Raw genomic sequence first — 23191 nt, 5'->3', positions numbered from 1 at the left:
GGCACATTCACCTCAATGTTTACAGCAGCGTTATCAACAACGGCCAAAGTATGGAAAGAGCCCAAGTGTCCATCAAGTGATGAACTGATAAAGAAGATATGGTATATACATACAACAGAATATTACTCGGCCATCAAAAACAATGAAATCTTGCCATTCACAATAACTTGGATGGAACCAGAGTATATTATGCTAAGCAAAATAAGTCAGAGAATGGTAAATACCTTAGGTTTTCGCTCATATGTGAAATTTAACAACAAAACAGATGAACACAGGGGAAGAGAAGGAAAAAAGAGATAAAAAGAGAGAGGGAGGCAAACTATAAGAGACTCTTAAATACAGAGAACTGAGGATTGTTGGAAGGGTGGTGGGTTGGAGATGGGCCAAATGGGTGATGGGCATCAAGGAGGGCACTTGTTGGGATGAGGACTGGGTGTTATATTTAAGTGATGAATCACTAAATTATCTTCCTGAAACAGAAAAAACAAAAAACAAAAAGAGAATGTACTCAAGGAAGTGCAACTAGTAATAAAATGTTCATGTCAATAAAAAATAAAAAAGAATCCCAGCAAGTTATTTTGTGGATACTGACAAACTGATTCTAAGGTTTATACAGAGAGGCGTAAGATCCAAAACAGCTCACACAACACTTTAGAAGAACAAAGTTGGAGGACTGATAACCCTTGACTTCCAGATTCACTATAAAGCTACAGTTAATCAAGACAGCGTAATATTAACAAAAGAATAAACAAAAAGGTCAATGAAAGAATACAGAAGAAATAGACTCACATAAATAGAATCAAAGGATCTATGACAAAGGAGCAAAGGCAGTACAATGGAGCAATGATGGTCTTTTCAACAAATGGTGGTAGCATAATTGCACAACATGAAAAAAAAAAAAAGAATCTAGACACAGATCTTATTCACTTCACAAAAATTCAAAACAGATCAACTTAAGTGTAAAATGCCAAAGTATAAAACTACTAGACGTGGGGTGTCTGGGTGGCTCAGTCGGTTGGGCATTCGACTTCAGCTCAGGTCATGATCTCGCAGTCTGTGGGTTTGAGAGTCCTGCGTCGGGCTCGGTGCTGACCGCTCAGAGCCTAGAGCCTGCTTTGGATTCTGCATCTCCCTGTCTCTGCCCCTCCCCGGCTCACACTCTCTCTCTTTCTCTCAAGAATAAACATTAAAAAAAACTTTAATAGAAAAAAATTTTAAACTACTATAAGCTAACACAGGAAAAAACCTACATAACTTTAGGTATGGCAATGACCTTTTAGATACAACCATCAAAAGCACAGTCCATGAAAGAAATAATTAATAAGCTGGACTTTATTTAAAATAAAAATTTCTAGGGGCACCTGGGTGGCTCAGTCAGTTAAGCATCCAACTTCAGCTCAGGTCATGATCTCACAGTTTGTGGGGTCGAGCCCTGCATCCAGCTCTGTGCTGACAGCTCGGAGCCTGGAGCCTGCTTCAGATTCTGTGTCTTCCCCCCGCCCCCTCACTCACTCACTCACTCTCTCTGCCCCTCCCCCACTCACACTGTGTCTCTCTCTCTCTCAAAAATAAACGTTAAAAAAATGTTTAATAAAAATTTCTATTCTGCAAAAGATAACGTCAAGAGAATGAGAAGATAAGCCAGGACTGGAAGAAATTATTTGCAAAAGACATACTTGGTAAAAGACTGTCTTTCAAAATGCACAAAGACCTTTTAAAACTCAACAATAAGAGGGGCGCCCGGGTGGCTCAGTCAGCGGAGCGTCCGACCTCGGCCTAGGTCATGATCTTGCTGTTCCCGAGTCTGAGCCCCATGTCGGGCTCTGTGCTGACAGCTCCTGCTTTGGATTCTGTGTCTCCCTGTCTCTGCTCCTCCCACACTCACACTCTGTCTCTCTCAAAAATAAACATTAAAAATTCAACAATAAGAAAACAACCCAATGAAGAAACAAGCCAAAGATCTTAACAACACCTCAACAGAGAAGATAAACAGATGGCAAATAAACCTGAGAAAATGCTCCACATCATAGGTCATCAGGGAAATGCCAATTAAAACAACATGCCACTACACACCAAGAAGAATGGCCAAAATCCAAAACACTGGCAAAGACCAAACGTTAGCAAAGCTATGGAGCAACAGGAACTCTCATTTGTCGTCAGTGGGAATACGAAATGGTAGAGCCACTTTGGAAGAGGAAGACAATTTGGGAGTTTCTCACAAAACTAAACCTACTCTTAACACACAGTTCAGGAGTCCTGCTCCTTGGTACTTTGGTACTTAGCCGCAGGGGTTGAAAGCCTATGTCCACACGGTGTTAACAGCAGCTTTATTCACATATTACGCTAAACCTGGAAGCACCCAGGATGTCCTTAGTATGTGAATAAACACACTGTGGTACATGCAGACGATGTGCTATCTGGCACTAAAAAGAAAGGAGCTGTCAAGCCATGAAAAGAGATGGAGAAATCTTAGAAAAGCCCATCTGAAGTCCACATAGTGTAGGGTACCAACATCGTAGGATTCCATGTAGGGATTCTGGAGAAAAGACAAGACTATGGACAAAGTAAAAAGTTGAGCGACGGTCAGAGGGATGAATAGGTGGAACACAGATTTTTAGGGCAATGAAAACACTCTGTATGATGCCATAATGACAATACATGTCATCATGCATTTGTCCAAATCCATGGGAGGTATAAAACCAAGAAGGAAGTATAAACTATGAATTTGGGGTGATTGTAACATGCCAGCGCAGGTTTAACAATGTAGTTGTAGCAAATGTACCACTCTAGAAGGGGGTGTTGATAATGGGGAAGGCTACGCATGTGTGGAGGCAGGAAGTATAGATCTCTGTACCTTCTTCTAAATGTTGCTGCGAGCCTAAAACTGCTCTAGAAAATAAACTCTTAATAAAAACAGAAAAAAAATAAATAAATAAAAATAAAAACAAACAGAAAAGGTGAATTTTACAGTATGTGAACGATCTCAACAAAAGGGAGCAAGAAAAGCAAAAGAAAATGAAGAGTCAAGAGACAGGAAATCCCACACCCATCCTACAGGAGATTCAGGAGCAGAAAAAGGATGAAACACAGACGAAGAAATCATAAAGAAATAGGGAAGCTAAAGAAAGGCTGAAGCACTTAAAAAATTGTCAAAGCAAATTAGTAAAATGCAATACGTAGGCACATTCCAGTAAAGTTTTGCAGGCCTGGGATCAAAAGAAAAATGCAGACACTGAAAAACAAAATCAAACTACTCCCATGGAAGCAGAGGAAGAAGGCTGGCATCCGAGTCTTAGGGGGTGTGCTGACAGGAGACAGCGAAAAAAACTCTGAAGCCCGGCATAGGGGTGAGCAAGGCCTGGGGGCACAAGAAGGTCTCATTCAGCCCCCTCTTCCTGAGCCCTAACACTGGACAGAAAGTTCTGAGGAGGCAACGACTACAGAAGCAGAGCCTCTGAGACATCTTAAAAAAAAAAAAAAAAAAAAAAAAAAAAAAAAAAAAAAGACTAATGAAAACAAATGAAATCCAATCAGCCAAAAGGTAAAGTAGGGCCAAGAATTCACAAATGAAGAAACGGTATTTAAAAAATTGATGATGACAATTTACTTTATTCAAGTGCCAAACTTAGGCCAAAAATTAGAAAAGTCCTTCCTAAAATTCAAAAGGGTCCCAAAGGACCCCAAACAGGCAAAATAATCTTGAAAAAGAAGAACAAAGTTAGAGGTCTCACGCTTCCTGACCGCACAATTTACTACAAAACTGTGGCAATCAAGACACGGTGGTCCTGGCATAAAGACTGATATATAGACTAATGGGATGGAACAGACAGCCCTGAAATAAACCCTCACATATTTCGTCAAAGGATTACCGACAAGGATGCCCATACCATTCAATGGGGGAAAAGTAGCCCTTTCAACAAATGGTGCTAGGAAAACTGGATATACACGTGCAAAAGAATGAAGTTAGACCCTTACCTAACACTATATACAAAAATTAACTCAAAATGGATCAAAAACCTAAATATAAAAGCTAAAACTATAAAACTCTGAGAAGAAATAAAAAGCTTTAAGACCCTGAATCTGGCAATGATTTCTTGCATATGACATTAAGAGCACAGGCAACAAAAGAAAAAATGGGAAATCTGGATTTCATCAAAATTTAACTTTTATGCATCAAAGGACACTACCAAGAGTAAAAAAGGCAACCACAGAATGGTAGAAAAAAATTTGCAAGTCATATAATCTGATAAGGGGTTAATATCCAGAATATATAAAGAACTCTTATTAATCAACAACACACAACAACCCAATTAGAAAATAGGCAAAGGAGGGGCACCAGAGTGGCTCAGTCAGTTAAGCATCCGTCTCTGCATTTTGGTTCAGGTCATGATCTCATGGCTTGTGAGTTCGAGCCTGCACTGGGCTCCGTGCTATGATCCTCTCTCCCCTCCCTCCCTCCCTCCCTCCCTCTCTCTCTCTCTCTGCCCCTCCCCCCGCTCACAGATGTGCTCTTTCTCTCAGAATAAGCTTAAAAAAAAAAAAAAAAAAGAAAAAGAAAATAGGCAAAGGACATGAACAGACTTTTCTCCAAAGAAAACAAACAAATGGCCAATAAGTACGTGAAAAGATGCCCAACATTACTAGTCATTAACAAAATGCAAATCAAAACTATAATGACAGCTTCACACTCATTAGGATAGCTACTATTAAAAAAAAAAAATGATAAAAGGACGTGGAGAAAACTGAACCCTTGTGCACCGCTGGAGGGAATGTAAATTAGTACAGCTGCTGTGGAAAACAATATGATATTTACTCAATAAATGAAAAGACAGAATTACCAAATAATCCAATAATTCCATTCCTAGGTATATACCCAAAATAACTGAAAGCAGGGACTCTAACAGATTATTTGTACCCCAGTGTTCACAGCAGCATTATTTGCAATAGTACAAGGTAGAAGCAACCCAAATATCCATCAACAGATGCAAACAAACAAAATGTGGCATATACATATATTGGATGCTAATCAACATTAAAAAGGAATGGCATTCTGACACGTGCTACAACATGGTTGAACTCCAAAAACGTTAAGCTAAGGGAATTAAGCCAGGAACAAAGACACAATAGAAGATCCCACTTCTATTACACACAGAACAGGCAAATTCATAAAGAGTATTAGAGAGGTTACCAGAACTAGGAGGGGAGAGGGGAGTTACTGTTCGATGAGTAATGGCTTCCGTTTGGGATGATGAAAAAGTTCTGGGAATAGTGGTGATAGTCGCACAACGTTGTAAATGTACTTAATACCACTGAATTGCACACTAAAGATACACTAAAATGGTAAATTTCACATTACGTACATTATGCATATTCCCACAGTTAATCTAGTTTCTTAATTACAATATTATGTATTATTATGTGTGTATCATATACCTTGGTAAAGTTTATTGGCAAAGGATACAAAATTTCATAATTATCCACTGTTGAAAGTTAAATTTTTTTTATTTAAGTTTATTTATTTTGAGTAAGAGTACGCAGAGCAGGGGGAGAGTGAGTGAGGGAGAGAGAGAGAGAGAGAGAGAGAGAGAGAGAGAAAATCCCAAGCAGGCTCCACACTGTCTGTGCAGAGCCCGATGCACGGCCTGAACTCATGAACCACAAGTACACAACCTGAGCCAAAACCAAGAGTCGGACACTTAAACAGAGACACTCAGGCACCCCTCCGCTTTTGAAAAGTTCTAACAGAAGAGCATTTTTATACACACCAAGTGGGAATGCATGTCGATACGGTTTTTGCAAAGAATGTTTTAGCAATTTATCAGAAGTCACAAAACTATTTATTGCCTTCTACTCATTCCTGCTAAGAATCTGCCGTAAGGGGAAAAAGAGAAAACAAACGTGCACCAACAGTTAAGCACAAAAACGTTCATCAGCATATTATTTGCAGTGTTATAATATCATCCAAAAATAGGGAACAGGGTAAATTAAATGATTAGGCACTCATAGCAGACAAGAAAAGGCATACCTTGAAAAAAAAAAAAAAAAATCTTAAATATTTAATGACATTAAAACATATTATGTCAAAAGGGGAAGAGAAACAAAATTCTGTGTTATTCTGTTTTGTTTTCCTATATGCTAACAAAAGCCAAGGAATAAACATACCCGTTTCAACAGTGATGGTCAATCCCCCAGCTAAGGACCCTACATGCTCTTTTTTTTTTTTTTTTTTTTCAACGTTTATTTATTTTTGGGACAGAGAGAGACAGAGCATGAACGGGGGAGGGACAGAGAGAGAGGGAGACACAGAATCAGAAACAGGCTCCAGGCTCTGAGCCATCAGCCCAGAGCCTGACGCGGGGCTCGAACTCACGGACCGTGAGATCGTGACCTGGCTGAAGTCGGACGCTTAACCGACTGCGCCACCCAGGCGCCCCCCTACATGCTCTTAAGGTGATACGACCTGGGTCAGAGAAGGCCTCACTGAAGGAACTGGCGTCTGAATGGACAAAGACAATAAACGAAGGTTCCAAGCAGAGGATGTGTCCACCTTAGTTTTTATCATTTTCCTCAAACACAAGCTGTTTTACAATTAAGCTTCAAGCTAAAAAAATAGGGGGAAACAACAGTACTTGGAAAAGATTAAAAAAGGTTTGTTTCCCCCCACCAACACACGCAAGTCAGCAGGGGGCGCCCCAGTCAAGAATGTAAGTTGTAGCTAAAGTGCTCGGTTTTGTTGGCTTTTCAGTGAGCACACCGCAAACCTTCTCAAAGTTTTACACACTCAAAAAAGCCTAAAAATCCTAGTTGCAATGCCAGGTTTTACCCTGGGAAAGTGACCCTAGAAGATGCATAACAAAAATTATCCAAAAAAGCATTTTGTGAATACCTCGTTTCCCACAAATTTTGCCAGCAAAGGATAATTGCTATCTTACCATCATTACCACGTTGCACAAAACCTTTCACCTTCATGTGCTTCTCTAACAGGAAGATAAACAGGCTTGATAACATCAAATACAACCACTGCAGCCTCCACACTCCAACATTTACTACCTACCCAGGAAGAATCAGGCACTATGCAAGGCATTTCATATATTTATCTCATTCCGTTTTTTTAAGCTTCTTTATTTTGAGAGACAGAGACAGAGAGAGACAGAATCCCAAACAGGCTCCACACTCAGTGTGTAGCCCGACGGGGGACATGATCCCATGATCCATGAGATCATGACCTGAGCTGAAATCAAGATGCTTAACCCACTCAGCCACCCAGGCACCCCTCAAAATTCAGTTAACAAGAATCTATGAGGTAGATATGCTACACCCATTTTACAGTTGAGGAAACTGAGGCTCAGCACTTATGGCAATTGCCCAGGGGGCAGATCTGTGATCCACACCCAGGTCTGTGAATCGGAAACCCATGCGATTTCATCACCCCACACAGACTCTTCGCGAAGTAGAGACTCAGGAAAAAGTAATCATCTGGCCAGGTCTCCCTGGCAACTGGAAACCAGAGCCTTCCCACACTTTACCTAATGGTATGCTGTCTGCATACTAAACAAGTATATCATACACTTCTATCAGGGGTTTACAGAGCATAACACCATTAGATTTTAAATAATATCATAAGGGAGTCAGGCATTACCCCAGAGAAAGATGCAGTGGAAAGGGAAAACTCCGCAGCAAGAACTAAAACAGGGATCAAAAGTAAAGTATCTGATCAAGAATACTCCAAAGAGTAACAGTACCAAAGTTTCCAGGTATAGTTTATAGAATCCTAGGATTGGAGTGTAAGGCCTATTCCGAAATCTTTTTAAATTTACAGTTGGGCTGCCTATAGAAATTGCCAAGGATTCACAGTAATGATTACTTCAGTACGAAAGTACTTAGGACCATGTGCTTTTGATAAACATGTATGTTGTAATGACTTACAATAACGAAGAATAATTTACTTAAATATAAATGTTACTTACATATCCCAGTTTGGAGCTATTCGCAAATGCTGGATTAGTAAATGGAACTAGAATAAAAGAATAAAACAAGATGTACATTTCCTTCATGAAATAACACAGAAAGTGACTGCTAAGTTAACAAATCAGACCTGTATACAATTGAAATGTGAATCCTGGATTAGGAGATAATCAATTACTCAGGAAGATGCAAAAAAAGCACTGAACACACAAGATAAAAATAAACACTAAGAACATTACTTTGTTTCTCCTACCCAATTACATTCCATAAACGTGCCCCCACACCCGCCTTGCTCCCAAACACACACCAAGCACCAAACAAGTAACCTCAATACTATCTTGGAAGCAAACAAATTTAAATTTTTTCAAGCCAGTTCCCCAATGAGCACCTAACTATGAAAAATGCCCCAGACCACTGTAACCCCTTTCTGAGGAAGACTTCAAAAGCTCTACCAAATTCCTGTGGTTTTACCGATGGCCAAGACAGTCCAAGAAAATATTTGCAGGGGAAAAAGAAAGAAAAGCCTGAGAGACTCTGGGTCTCCTATCAGAGTGGTATCAGAAATCTCGGGAGTTTGCCAGGTCAACCCAGGAAAGCAGGCCTTGTTCCACATGGGCAGCTCATTCTGGCAGCTGATGACAAGGTCTAATGTCTTAAGATTTCAGATATGAAAAATATCTTACAATTATTACAAGTTAAAAGAAAACGCAAGCCAGAGTATAACAAAAGAAAAAGTTCAAGATCACTGTCTACTCAACTTCTTTCGGATCTAACGACTGGACAAAATTCTGGCAAACCTATAATCTTGATAAATCTTTTTTTTTTTTTTTTCACTGCACCTAAATCAAATGAGTTATTTTAGCACTGATGTTTTAATCTTAATAGAAATACGAAAGCTACACGCAAAAGGCTTGCCAGGACCACGAAAGGAGGCTTCACAACTGAACTACCCACCAGAGGTGAATGGAGGAGGCGCGTGGCCACCTCCCGGTGTCCAGTCACGACACACAAATAGCAAAGGAGGTTCAGCTTGGCTCGCGAGGCCCCCGTGCTCTTCTCAGTGGAGTCGATCTGTGAGCACACCTGCTGCAAAAAGGCGTTCCAGTCTTGGTCTTTTAGAAATGCTAATTTATCCACTGGAGAGGAAAGAACAGATTAAAAGTGGGTATCAGGTAAAAAAAAAAAAAATTGCTGAAAACACTACAAGAGAAATAAAAAACGGAACGCAAAATTTCAGCAGCTGAGGACAAAGACAATCATAAATTTACAATGTCAAAACCATAAAGTCCTCCAAAGAGGACACTACTTTTATTTATTCTTCTAGATTCCTCTCCTTTTCTACCCATGGACCCTTTTTCTCTATGTGAATGGAAAACCACCTTTAAAAGATGCCTAAAGGAGAATCATCCTGCAACCGAGATTTTAACAAAATACTCAAGAAAGTTGTATTACAAAAAAGCAAGTGATAGCCTTCGTATAAATAAAGCGATCTAGCCGTAAAATGTTGGAAAAGCTAAGAATTGTGCAGTTGTTAAAAAGTTCCAATGAAATGACTGTTAAACGTAACAGGTTAATACAGTAGTTGAAATCCTCTGGGAGATCCAAGCCCAAACCATATACAAACAGAAAACAAAAATGGGCAATAAGATGCCATCCAAAATGACCAGTTTTGGCTAATTTCCATCTCTGAATAAAATAAGCGGTAATAATAATTTCCTAAAATAACCCAGAGTAAAGAGGAAAAGGGAAGGAATATTATTTTGAAATAATACTGCTCTAAGGTTGGCTCTATTTGGCACTGTATATTTAAATTCAAATGTTTTATTTTGAATTTACTTTGATTTGATATGAAATCCTGGATTATACTCCAGCGATGATGAAGAATGTTTTTCTAGATCTAGTTTACCAGCTTAAAATAGATTTTATCATACAAAATACATCAAAGTTTAAGGTGTAAACAAATTTCTGATGCTCACCCCACATAAGACTTCCCATTAGGTGAAAGGAAACCGAACCCATCTTCTTTGAGTATCTTCATTCCCAAACCCTCTCCACAAAAGCAAACCATCTGACCCCATTGTCAACTCCCTAGAGTAGAGTCTCAATTCTTCGTTGTGGTCTCCGACCCTCTGTACCCACAAGAATACCATAAATGTTGGAAATCCAATGGGCTCTACAAGAGGGAAGGGCAAGAGAAGGCCCGCACAGCTTTACGGGAACGTTCACTTCCACAGGGGTACAGGGCAGTCCAGACTCAGCTGGGCACGGTCAAAGGATGGCACAAATGGATTACAGGTTGTTTGCAATGCACACAGCACTACCCCAAGAATATAGCCAGTTGGCCAGAAAACTGGAATGTAGCTATTCATAAATAAATAAAATCTTCCATTTGCTTTAAAAAAGCAGGCGGGGGGGGGGGGGGGCGGGAAAGAGGTGCTGAGTGGCTCTGACTCTTGGGTTTCAGCTCAGGTCATGATCTCACGGTTTGTGCATTCAAGCCCCACATTGGGCTTCTCAATGATGGTACAGAGCCTGCTTGGGATTCTCTCTCTCTCCTGTCTCTCTCTCTCTGCCCCTCCCCTGTTCACATACTCTGTCTCTGAATAAACTTAAAAAAAAACTCCATTTGCTGTTAGAGGTCTTATTTACATCTGTCTGCCAAGAGTCTATGTGTTTGACAAGCGCTTTGTAATCCTACCTGAATATGCTGGTAGATGCAGTATCTTTGGATCAAATTTAATTGGTGGTTGTTTCATTATCTGTGGTTGGAAAAAAGAAAAAAAACCTTTTAAAGATGCCTTTTGAGACATATCGGTCTCCTGACATAACTCCAATTATCAGGTTATAAATCAAGGAAGACAGAAAAGAACACTACAAAACCTGTCACCAAAAAGAAAAAGAATTCAACAGTGCCCTTTCTAATTAAAATATGCAAACACCAACACACAAAACACCATAAGCACTTGTTTATAAAAACAAGATCATTTTGAGGCACCTGGCTGACTCAGTCAGTAGACCATGAGACTTTTGATCTTGAGATCAGGAGTTCCAGCCCCACAATGAGGGCAGAGTTTACTTTAAATAAACAAAGTTTTGTGGAAAAAGAAGCACTTTATCTTGGCTTACTCTTAAGTTAAATCAACCTCTAGGTAGAAATTTAGTCATTCAGGGGCACCTGGGTGGGTGGCTCAGTCGGTTAAGCATCCGACTCTCGGTTTTGGCTCAGGTCATGATCTCACGGTTTCCTGAGTTCAAGCCCTACGTGGAGCTCTGCGCTGACAGTGTGGAGCCTGCTTGGAGGTCTCTCTCTCCCCCCTCTCTCTCTGCCCCTCCCTGCTCATGCGGTCTTGGTCTCTCTCAAAATAAATTAACTTAAAAAAAAAAAAAAAGAAAGAAAGAAATTTAGTCATTCAACAAATATTTACTGGGTACCTATAAGGGTGAGGCACTATGCTAAGTGCTAAGGGGGATACAAATATATAAAAGACATGATCCTACAGTCAGAGAGCTGACACTCTGGTTGGGAAGATAAACATGTTAAATGCCAAAAAAAAAAAAAAATTCAACAACGCAAAATGGGCAGGACGTAATTATAGACAGAACATTTCACAGGAATTTTTCTAACAAATTTAGAGAATGCAGCAAGCACTTTAGACTGACAAGGCTTATGGAAGAACCAGAAGGAGGGCTCAGGTTTTAAAGAATAAGAATTTCATGGTTGAATTCGAGAACACACTATTCCAGGAAGATGTAATCAGCATGAATAGGAAAGTACGCAATTTTTTTTAAGAAACTGGAAAAATGGGTAGTTAGATCCATGAGTTTGGAACAGCCAGGGTACTTTCACCTTGACAGTTTTAATTTAAAAAGTCAACCGTCTTTTTTTTTTTTTTTTAATTTTTTTTTAACGTTTTTTTATTTATTTTTGAGACACAGACAGAGCATGAACAGGGGAGGGGCAGAGAGAGAGAGGGAGACACAGAATCGGAAGCAGGCTCCAGGCTCTGGGCCATCAGCCCAGAGCCCGACGCGGGGCTCGAACTCACGGACCGCGAGATCGTGACCTGAGCTGAAGTCGGAGGCTCAACCGACTGAGCCACCCAGGCGCCCCTCAACCGTCATTTCTATATCTAACATCTCCAAAACCTCTCTATAGAGCATTTTAAAAAGCTTTGCTGGTGGTTTTCTTGCCAAAAATGCATAACCTCCTCCATGTTAATCATGAGAAACAGTTGGAAAAACCCAGGTTGAGGGACATCCTACAAGATACCTGGTAAGTACTCTTCAAATATGAAAGCCACGAAGGCCAAGGAAAAACTAAGAAATTACAAGGCCATGAAAGACAAGGACAGAAGGTAACAGAAAAAGGCCTAACAGCAAAGTAGAACAAGAGACCCTAGAAGAGAAAAAGGACATCAGTGGTACAAGTGGTAAAATTCAAATAAATTCGGTAATTTAGTTAACACCATACCAATGTTAGTTCCCGGCTTTGCTAACCATACTATGGTCCCGTGAGATGCTAACATCAGAGAAAGTTGGGTAAAAAGTACACGAGAACTCTGTTTTTGAACCTTTTCTGTATATCTAAAATTAGAAGTTTAAAGAAAAATTTTGACTAAGGCTGCCCCAAAACAAGTAAGTATGGTTAGAAAAAGAAATAAAGAAACAGAACCTTGTCAAAACACATTACAAACTGTTCTTAGAAGGTCCACTGGGAAAATGACCCATTTCACATTAAATCTGGCATGATATACAGTTACTCTGTCAGATAGCTGAACTCATAAAAAGAATTAGCTCCATTATGAAAAATAGCTGGGTAATCTGTATTAAATGTTGTCTACCTAGTAGATAAATATGCATCCATTACCCATTTGTTCTTATTTTTGAGAGAGAGAGAGAGAGAGAGAGAGAGAGAGAGAGAGAGAAAATGCGAGTGGGGGAGGGAGAGAGAGTGAGGGAAACACAGAATCCAAAGCAGGTTCCAGACTCCCAGCTGTCAGCACAGAGCCCAACACAGGACTCGAACTCACGAACCATAAGATCATGCATGCCCTGAGCCGAAGTTGGCCACTTACCAATTGAGCCACCCGGGCACCCCAGAACCCATTTGTTCTACATTACAGTAATGTTCCCCAAAGAAATGGGGGGAAATGGTCATAAATCAAAACAGAAAAAGACATTTTAAAAAGAAAATTAAAATACAGAATAGGTAATACAGAGGGACTGAGAAGTTGATTTTTTTTCTTAAGAATACTCATCATCCCCTGGCGATACAGAGGTATATTCCAAGAGACGTGAAGCAACAAAAATCACGCCGGGTATGAAGTGCACCGTGAACCATGACTCCCCAAGCCCCCAGTGTCTCCCCGCCATCTGGCCTGCAGTCCTGAGCACCCGCTAGTCTCTTTGTGACCTGCCCACCCACCCCAGCAGGGGGAGCAGTGCTCACTCACATCTGCCTTCCTAACACATCCAAGACTAGAGTGGTTGGAGAAATTCATTCGAGAATGTAGAGAGAAACAAAAGGAATGAGGACTAAGGTCTGAGGTCTAGAAGCCCATGGACTGAGGGGAGGCGGAGCCGATGCAGAAGAGGAAGAAATTCAGCACTCAGTGAAGGGTCAAGTAACACAGGAAGAGGAGAGGGTCACGCACAGGGTGGGCATCAGAAGTGCAGACGTGTGGCACACATGAAATAAAAGAGACATGAGGAACAGCAAAGAAAAGAAAGCCAACAGTATCTGGAATGAAGATATCACCAGGATTTCGGCCCTCTAAATAAAGTCTAAATAAAGCTCAGCCCTCAGCTGTTAGGGCATCTTTCCCCACCTTTGGGTTGTCGATAATTGGGGTGATGACAAGATCAGAGTCTGTGTAGATAAGCTCTCTCATCTGGGATTCCAGGTCCTGCTGACTCAGGGGTTCACTTGCAATCTGAAATAAGAACAAAAATGAGGCTTTGTTTCTGTGACTTACTGCGGAGCTTCTAAGAACCGGGCTAATAAGACCCTGAGTAAGACACCACTGGAAGGGCCACCCGTATCTATGGACCTCAGGTTGCTATTCAAAACACTTCCAGAGACCGTCTTATTTGATCTTCACAAAAATCCTCAGTTCTGTGCATCATCATTCTCATGGTCACAGAAGGAAAAAACAAAGGTCAAAGTAACCGATTTGTTCACATTTACCACAAAGGCTGGCTAGTTAGAACCAGAAAACAGATCTTCTATAGTTTGATGTTTCAGCTACAAGGAGGCAAACTTGTTTTTCAATTACCAGGGTGGTTTTTATCGTTCATCCACTCGACACTCACCAATTTATTCTGCTTTACAAAATACTCAGTATGAAGCTAAAATTACAGCATAAAGGAATTTCAAGGTCAAATACTAACCCTCTACCTAAGCATTAAACACCTCTATCTTTATAAAAGCTAAAGTGGACAGGGGCGCCTGGGTGGCTCAGTCAGTTGAGCGTCCAGCTTCAGCTCAGATCATGACCTCACGGTTCCTGAGTTTGAGTCCTGCATCGGGCTCTGTGCTGACAGCTTGGAGCCTGGAGCCTGGAGCCTGAAGCCTGCTTCAGATTCTGTGTCTCTCTCTCTCGGCCCCGCCCATGCTCACACTCTCTCTCTCTCAAATATAAACATTAAAAAAAAAATGTTTTAAATAATAATAAAAGCTAAAGTAGAGTTAACACATAATGAAAATGAGTAACCGTATTTGAGATTTTTCTTTGTGTTCTACTTAAACATAACTCTCATTCCTAGTGTGATGCCACCTGAGGACTTCACATCAGACCAAAAAAAAAAAAAAAAAAAAAAAAAAAAAAGTGGATTTATGCTTTAACAACTTCCACTGAGGCAGCTCTTCCTGCCCATGGAGCCTATCCCCATGCTTTAATAAAAACACCTCTTTGCATGGGTAGCGGGGCGGGGGGGGACTTCCACTGAAACACTGACCAACAAACAGAACAAAACAGAAAAAACAAAACAGTGAAGTGAAAAATGAGGAAATTCTCCAAAACTGAGGCAAGAGCATGACTAAAGGAATAATTAGCTAACTAGGTTCTTGGAAACAAGACCACCCCTTTGCAACTTAGAAAACAGACTTATCAAAAAACACATGAAGAATAAGGAGGAACTTTGTAAAACAAAGAATTTAATGTTTAAAAGCATGGACATTTAAGACAGAAAGACTTCAAAGAAATGTCAACATGAATGAACTAAAAACATATTAAGAATTAGTAAGGTAGACCAATTAGAAATGTATTTATAAAAATTAATTTCCTATAGGGGCGCCTGGGTGGCGCAGTCGGTTAAGCGTCCGACTTCAGCCAGGTCACGATCTCACGGTCCGTGAGTTCGAGCCCCGCGTCAGGCTCTGGGCTGATGGCTCAGAGCCTGGAGCCTGTTTCCGATTCTGTGTCTCCCTCTCTCTCTGTCCCTCCCCCGTTCATGCTCTGTCTCTCTCTGTCCCAAAAATAAATAAACGTTGAAAAAAAAAAAAATTTAAAAAAAAAAAAAAAAAAAATTAATTTCCTATATATAAATGAAACATATGCACAGTTAACAGTCTAAAAATGAAATACCCACTCACAACAGCAAAATAAAATAGAATTCTCAGGAATAAAGTGATCAAACACTGCAATCATAAAATTATGTTCCCTTGTTTGAAAATGAACACGTATGTATAGACTCAGAGATAGAAATATCAAAATATAACCAGTGGTTACCCTGGATAATAAAGTTACAAGTAGTTTTCCTTTGTCCTCCTGTACATTTTCCAAGTTTTCTACAGTTATAAAGATTTTGTAATTGAATAAAAAAAATCACTTAAAAAATTATACAAGATAAACTCTCATATACTACATATACAATTACTGCTTGACTATTCTCAATAAAACGATTAAGTGCACTCCTCTACAATAACCATGGCCAGAAGAGACTCAACATCTGTTACATTTCAAAATGCATTTTTGGGGGCACCCGGGTGGTTCAGCTGGTTAAGCATCCAACTCTTGGTAACAGCTCAGGTCATGATCCCAGGTCGCGGGATCAAGCTCTGGGTTGGACTCAGCACTGAGCATGGGGTCTGCTTAGGATTCGCTCCCTCTTCTTCCTCCACCACTTCCCTACTCACACTCTCGCTCTAAAACTAAATAAAATAAAATGCATTTTTACTGTTACACAATTTTCCCTCACATATAACTAACATACAAACTGATCCTAAAATTCACATGGAAATGCAAGGGACCCAGAGTAGCCAAAACAACCTTGAAAAAGGACAAAATTGGAAGAATCATACCTCCTAACTTCAAAACTTACTAAAAAGCTACAGTGATCAAGAGTAGCCAGTTAGTTACTATGCGACCAGCATGAAGAAAGATGCAGAGATCAACAGAACAGAGTCCAGAAATAAACCTCACCTTTACGGCCAATTGATAGTCAACAAGAACGCCAGGACAATGAACTGGGAAAGAACAGTCTTTTCAACAAATGGTGCCGAGACAAATGGAAATCCACACGCAAAACAATGAAGCTGAACCCTCTACCTCATGCCGTGTACAAAAATTAACTCAAATGGATTTAAGACCTAAAGAGCTAAGCGCAGACATAAACTTTTGTGACCTTGGAGTAGGCAATGGTTTCTAAATTATGACACCAGAAGCCTAAGCAACAACACACACACAAAAAAAATAATTTGAACTACATCAAAATTAAGAACTTCTGTGCTTCGGGTGCCAGGATGGCTTAGTCAGTTGAGCAGCCGACCCTTATTTCATGTCAGGTAATGATGCCAAAGTCATCCCACAGCCTCCATGCTGAGTTATGGAGCCTGCTTGGAGTTCTCTCTCTCCCTCTGCCCCTCTCCCCCACGTGTACGTGCTCTTGCTCTCCCTCTCTCTCTCAAAAAATAAATAAATAAAAATAAACACTTCCGTGCCTCAAAGGACACCATTGAAAAACACAATCCACAGGGTGGAAGATTTATAAATCACATACCTAGGATACATAAAGAATTCCTTACAACTCAATAAATGAGCCAAGATTTGAAAAGACATTCTTTCAGGGGCGCCTGGGTGGCTCAGTCGGTTGAGCATCCGACTTCAGCTCAGGTCACGATCTCACAGTTTGTGGGTTCCAGCCCCGCATCGGGCTCTGTGCCGACTGCTTGCTCAGAGCCTGGAGCCTGCTTCAGATTCTGTGTCTCCTTCTCTCTCTGCCCTTCCCCTGCTCACACTTTGTTTCACTCTGTTTCTCAAAAATAAATAAAATGTAAAAAAAAAAAAAAAAAAAAAAAAAAAGACATTCTTTCAAAGGAGATATACAAATGGCCCATAAGCACATGAAAAGATGCTCAATAAAATCAGCCATCAGAAATGCAAATCAAAACTAGGTATAATTTCACACCTCCTCGTCTGGCTATAATGCAGCATTATCCACAATGGCCCAAAGGCTGAAGCAACCCGAGTGGCCAAAGGTGGATGCGTGGATAAACACAATGTGGTACCTACACACAACGAAGTATTACTCAGCCTGAAAAGGGAATGGAATTCTGACACACGCTAGACCTTGAACACATCATGCTAAGTGCAACAGGCCAGACACAAAAGGGCTAATTTTGTACGGTTCCACTTATAGGAGATTAGCGGGCACAGAGGCAGAAGATAGAACAGCGGCTGCCACGGCTGGGAGGAAAGGAGGTGGGGAGCTGTTGTTTAGTGGGCACAGCGTCTCAATTTGGGGTGATCAAACAGTCCTGGAGACGGAGAGTGAGGACAGTGGCACAAAAATGGGAATGTACTTAACATCACAGAACCGTACGACTAAAAAATAGTTAAATGGTAAGTTCTATGCAACATGTATTTTACCACAATTAGGAAAAAAGACAGTAACTAGTTTTGTTAGAGATGGGTAAAAACCGGAAGCCTCACACGCTGCTAGTGAGAATGTAAAACGGCCCAGCTGCCTTGAAAACCAGTCTGGCAGTTCTTTGGAAGGTTTAACACAGTCAGCACACGATGCCACAATTACACTCCTGCAGGTATAAGGCGAAATTCAACGCAGGCCCGCTCAAAACGCTGTACGCAAACATTCACAGCAGCATTGTTCACGACAGCCAAAAGGTGGAAACACAACCCAAATGTCCACCAACTGATGAATGGAAAAATGTGGTACATACAACCAATTATTTGGCAATAAAAAGGAACACAGTACTGATACACTGTGTTATGTGAAAAAAGCCAGTCACAAAAACGGACCTATTGTGTTACTTCATTCATTTGCAACGTCCAGAAGAGACAAATTTATCAAGAGAGCAAGATTAGTGGCTGCCTAGGGTGAGAGGGAAGAGAAACGGAGGGGATGGGAGTGATGGCTAATAGGTATAGCATTTCCCTGTGGGAGGCGAGTGTTCTCAGAATGACTGTGGTGGTGGCTACGTGACTGGGAATATGCACAAAGCCCCCGAACCATACACTCTATCTAAGTGGTGAGTTAAATGGGATGTCAATCAGATGTTACTGAGGCTGTTACCAAAAAAATAACTATGAAACAATGCTCTCGTAGGAGTACTTACCAGAAAAAGAGAGTGATAAAGAAAGTGACTTAACTGCAAATTTTGTCATTACGATCATAGTTTGGACATCAACTCAGAACTATTCTTCCGAGTCTCCATACCTTATGCTAAGAAAGAAGGAAAGAAAAGCAAGAAAGGAAAAGGAAAGAAAGATTCCATCCCTGCTCACCTTGGTCAAAGGAGAAGCCTTCTGTGGTGAATGTTGAGTCCTATCCTCACCAGGACTTAGTCCGACCGCACTGCTAGTTCTCGGAGTCGGGCGAGAACTGGAAAATACATACCGGTCAACATTATTCAGAGTGCAGAAACTCTATCCTGTTTACTATTATCTGGGAAAAAACACATCTCATGATAAAATGGCAGAATGTCAAGATTCTGGGTGATCTCATAAATTTAAACTCTAATTTCTGTTTATACAACACCTTTTTTGCAAATATTTCTAGTTTCCTGGCTAATTTATTATTTATTTATAGCACCTATGCTATATACAGTATTTTCTATTTTAACCAGAGACCTTAAAACATTGATTTTTTTTTTTTTTTTTTTTTTTTTTTAAGGAGGCCCCATGCCCAGCACAGAGCCCAATGCAGGGCCTGAACTCACGACCCCAAGATCAAGACCGGAGCTGAGATGAAGAATCAGATGCCCAACTGACTAAGCTACTCAGACACTCTTGATTTTATTTTTTAAATGTCTGCTCGTATCAGCAGGATTAACATAGTAATATAGATCAGACAGTCCACAAAGGATGGAAAATATTTACAATTCTATTTCAGAAAATGTTTGATATGGAAAATCATCTTGGTATCTATTTAAGATAAGGAACAAGTTATAATCTGTATCTATGTTTAATGATTCCTCCTATACTTAAAAATGCTGGTCAGGGGCACCTGGGTGGCTCAGTCGGTTAAGAATCTGACTTCAGTTCAGGTCATGATCTCACAGTTCGTAAGTTCAAGCCCCGCATCCAGATCTGTGCTGATGGCTCAGGGCCTAGAGCCTGCTTCAGATTCTGTGTCTCCCTCTCTCTGCCCCTCTCCTGCTCACACTCTGCGTATGTGCCTCTTTCTCTCAAAAATAAATGAACATTAAGAAATTAAAGAATGCTGGTCATACTCTGTGGGTAACTCCATTACTCCTGGGTCTCTGGAGTTTTTCACATATTAAGAAATTTTTCCACTGAGATCATTAGGGTCTTTTTTTATGTTTATATTTATGTTTGTTTTTTTTTTTTTTTACATTTATGTCTCTTTCACTCATCTGTTTTTAGTCATTCATTAAACAAGTAGTTTAACTCACGAAATATGCCAAAGATTGTACAAAGTTTTTTAAAAAACTGAATTAATGACTAGAATGTATATAGATAAATTCAATATCCTTTATATTTTCATAGGGTAAAACAAGTCAGGAAATTTTAGTTCATTGTTATAACCCCTTTGTCACTAAATAAAACTCTTTATGTATAGGACCAAAGCTATAAATACAACACTTGACGTTTACATGTTAAAATTTTAAATACATTGCTCTTAATTATATTAAAATGCCATCCTGTTCTCTTTAAAATTACTTCAATGATTACAGTATTAAAAAACATTATTTAAATCTCCACATAAAACAACATTTAACATGGCATGCCTGGGTGGCTCAATCGATTAAGCATCCAACTTCGGCTTAGGTCACAATCTCATGGTTTGTGAGTTTGAGCCCCACATCGGGCTCTCTGCTGTCAGCACAGAACTGCTTCAGATCCTCTGCTCCCCTCTTTTGTCTCTCGAAAATAAATTTTTTTTATATAAAAATTTTTTAGAAAAATGTTTAACAAAAACACAACCTGTTCTTTCCTCAAAGTATTCAATAAAGAAGCTTGACTGCTAAAATTTCACATTCAATTCTATTTGAAGGGCAAGTAAAAATGAGGAGGTTTTAACCCTTATAAATAGGAAAGACAGGTGGTTCAGTTAAAAACTTTTTTAAATTTTTTTTTAACGTTTATTATTTTTGAGAGACAGACAAAGCACGAGCCGGCAAAGGAACAGAGAGAGAGGGAGACACAGAATCCCAAGCAGGCTCCAGGCCCTGAGCTGTCAGCACAGAGCCCGACGCGAGGCTCGAACCCACAAACTCTGAGATCATGACCTGAGCCTAAGTCAGTCGCTTAACCAATTGAGCCACCCAGGCGCCCCTGGTTTGGTTCTAAACGTTTAAAACTGCACAGCCACATCAACATTCCATTGGCCAGCACTTAACACGAACTTCAAAAGCAGACTGATACGGAATTCGGCATCCACATCTCTGCGCTTCATCTCTGGGGAACATGGTTTGCCAGCAGGACAACAGATGCTTTAAGAAGACCTGACTGTCATCACGCAGGGATTCCTTGCTGCTGTCATCTTACATACCTCAGAAGAAACATGGACTCATTCGGTTGACCCCCAACCACACTTCTAGGCCGCAACTCAGCTGGATTTTCTGTGGCAGGACAGAAAAAACATTACGTGCAAAGAACCAAAAATACCAGGAGCAGGGCATGATGCAAGCAGAAATTTAAAGAAAATGGTAGCAAAAACTAGAATTTCTCAGAAACGGCACACTCAGCAGCAAGAACATGCTCCAGCGAAAGCTCACCTAGTCTGAAAGACTGACTCAGTCGCTGACCACTCTTGTCCCCCTTGGCTTGTCCACTTGGCTTCAAAACCTCCTTGGAATCCTGAGTCCCAGAATGCTCCATCACTTTTCCGCTGCTCAACAGGAGAAAGCCAACACAATCAAACTTATTTTTGAGCTTTCTATAGTATTCTGTGTAGAACAAGAGGTTGGAAAAGTTCATGAAATTACACGTACCATCTGGCAAAGCCATGGAGTTAGAGAAGCATGGTCACTGAGTAGCTAAACTGAGCACTTACTATACGCAAGGCTTTGTACTGTCTATAAATCTTATCAGTGGGAAATAAGTGGCAGATCGGGCAAGTAAACCAGAGCCCCTAAGTTTGTAAGTACCAGTAACCTGGCAGTGAACTTCCCTCTTATTTTTCCCCTTCCAGTATTGCCTGGCACTGAGTACAGACAAAAGAGCCTCTAAGAGAAGCCTTCTATTTCTGTTCTAAGAAACAGGAAAGGGGACCCCTTATAGGTCAGGACAGAGGAAATGCCATGGTTTAACTTTTTTTTTCCTTTTTCCGTTTTACTCTATCCCTGCTACCAGGTAACCCTGCAGCAGCTAGCTGGGAACAGCAGCAGCTCCTGGCCAGTGGCTCGAACTCACAGAGGGGCATCTTCTGTAGCCAGAGAGTTATGATCTGAAGAACAGGAGGCAAATCCCTGCCGTCCTGTTCTTTTTCCTCCTCTCTCGCTGTCCTCCTGCCACTTGGCCCCAAACATCCAGCAAGACACAAAACCTGTAACACACCACGACTAAGTGGGGCTTATTGTGGGACTGCAAGGCTGGCTCAGTATTTGAAAACCACAGTCTAAAGAAGAAAAACCACATGATCTTATCAACCGATACAAAAAGGCATCTGACGAAATTCAAAAATCGAATTCAGATTCGAACTGAAGAAGGGCAGCTACACGAACCTCCAACTCATCGTACTTAATGGTGAAAGGCTGAGTGCTTTCATCTCAAAAGGCAGAAACCAGGCCAAGAGGTTCATTTTCATCACTCCTGATTCAGTGCCTTACTGAAAAAGTCCTAGCAAGCGCTATAAGGCAAGAAAAGAAACCAAAGGCATAGAGATTAACAAGGAAGAGGACACACTAAGGTCAGAGGTCTTCTGTGCCTTGCAGACACTGGAGGACCACGACCAGAGCCCCGCTTTCTATTAGTCCCCACAGAGCGAAACACAATGGTAGGAGCGTGGTTGAGTCTCACTGGACCAGAGAAACCCACGTTTGAGAGAGACCTTAAATAGAATATTTAGGAGAGACCTTCTCTATCCAACACGCTGAATTTGCCAAGATGAGAACCAAGAATCACACAACCATTCATCACTGAATAAGCTGACGGGGGCAGTGGGGGGGGGGGGGGGTCAATTGTCGGCCCTGATTCGACCACTCCTCACCTTGTTCTTCATACCATCCCTTTTTTAAGTGTCCTGGGCTAAGAAGATTTTATAATAAAAACGAGGTATATTAGTCAGAATGAGACAGGAGGTAGGTTATGCTGTGGTAACCTGCAACCCACAAATCTTTGTGGCTTAGAATGTCCTGTCTCCCTCATGCACACAGCCACTAAAGGCCGGCAAGGAAGCTATGCCCATCACAGTCACTAAAGACCCAGCCCGACAGCAACTCCATTTGGACACTGTCTTCCCAATTACCTCATGAGGAGGAAGCAGTGTGGCCAACCTCATACTGGCTCTTCAAGCGTCTATGCAGAACGAACACACATCACTTCTGTTCCCATTTCATTAACCAAAGCAAGTCACGTGACCATGCCTGACTCAAGAGGGGGCTAGGAGATCCCACCATGTGCTTGCAAGGTGGGAAGTGAGTTATAGTTGATGAACAGAACTAATGACCACCATACTCAATCACTGACTGGAGAAGAAACAACTGATCGGAAAAATGAGCAAAATCGCGAACACATAAGGTCATGACTAAACTCTTCAAGCACGCTTGAACAAATGCTTGATTTTCTCCTAGTACGAAAAC

The 23191-nt window shown here is 40.8% G+C and overlaps 1 protein-coding gene across 16 annotated transcripts in view; it reads right to left on the bottom strand.

Annotated features, from left to right (window-relative positions):
* Positions 1–23191, bottom strand: part of ULK4 (unc-51 like kinase 4) — a 570273-nt gene that overhangs the window by 523110 nt on the left and 23972 nt on the right. For 15 of the 16 annotated variants that reach the window (XR_006206962.1, XR_006206963.1, XR_006206964.1 and 12 more), the window contains exons 10-16: positions 21167–21282; positions 20941–21010; positions 18711–18807; positions 13794–13898; positions 10664–10724; positions 8920–9101; positions 7968–8014 (exon numbers count right to left, since the gene is read on the bottom strand). Coding sequence is in view for 13 of the 16 variants with exons in the window: in XM_042954274.1 (XP_042810208.1) it covers positions 7968–8014; positions 8920–9101; positions 10664–10724; positions 13794–13898; positions 18711–18807; positions 20941–21010; positions 21167–21282 (678 nt within the window). In the remaining 3 variants the exon portion in view is untranslated. The remainder of the gene's footprint in view (positions 1–7967; positions 8015–8919; positions 9102–10663; positions 10725–13793; positions 13899–18710; positions 18808–20940; positions 21011–21166; positions 21283–23191) is intronic. The other variant, XM_042954276.1, reaches the window with a different exon arrangement.

This window comes from Panthera leo, chromosome C2 (genome assembly GCF_018350215.1).
Source record: "Panthera leo isolate Ple1 chromosome C2, P.leo_Ple1_pat1.1, whole genome shotgun sequence".
NCBI lineage: Eukaryota > Metazoa > Chordata > Mammalia > Carnivora > Felidae > Panthera > Panthera leo.
The sequence above is the reverse complement of the archived record's forward strand: the minus strand, read 5'-3'. Positions and strand labels throughout refer to the sequence as shown.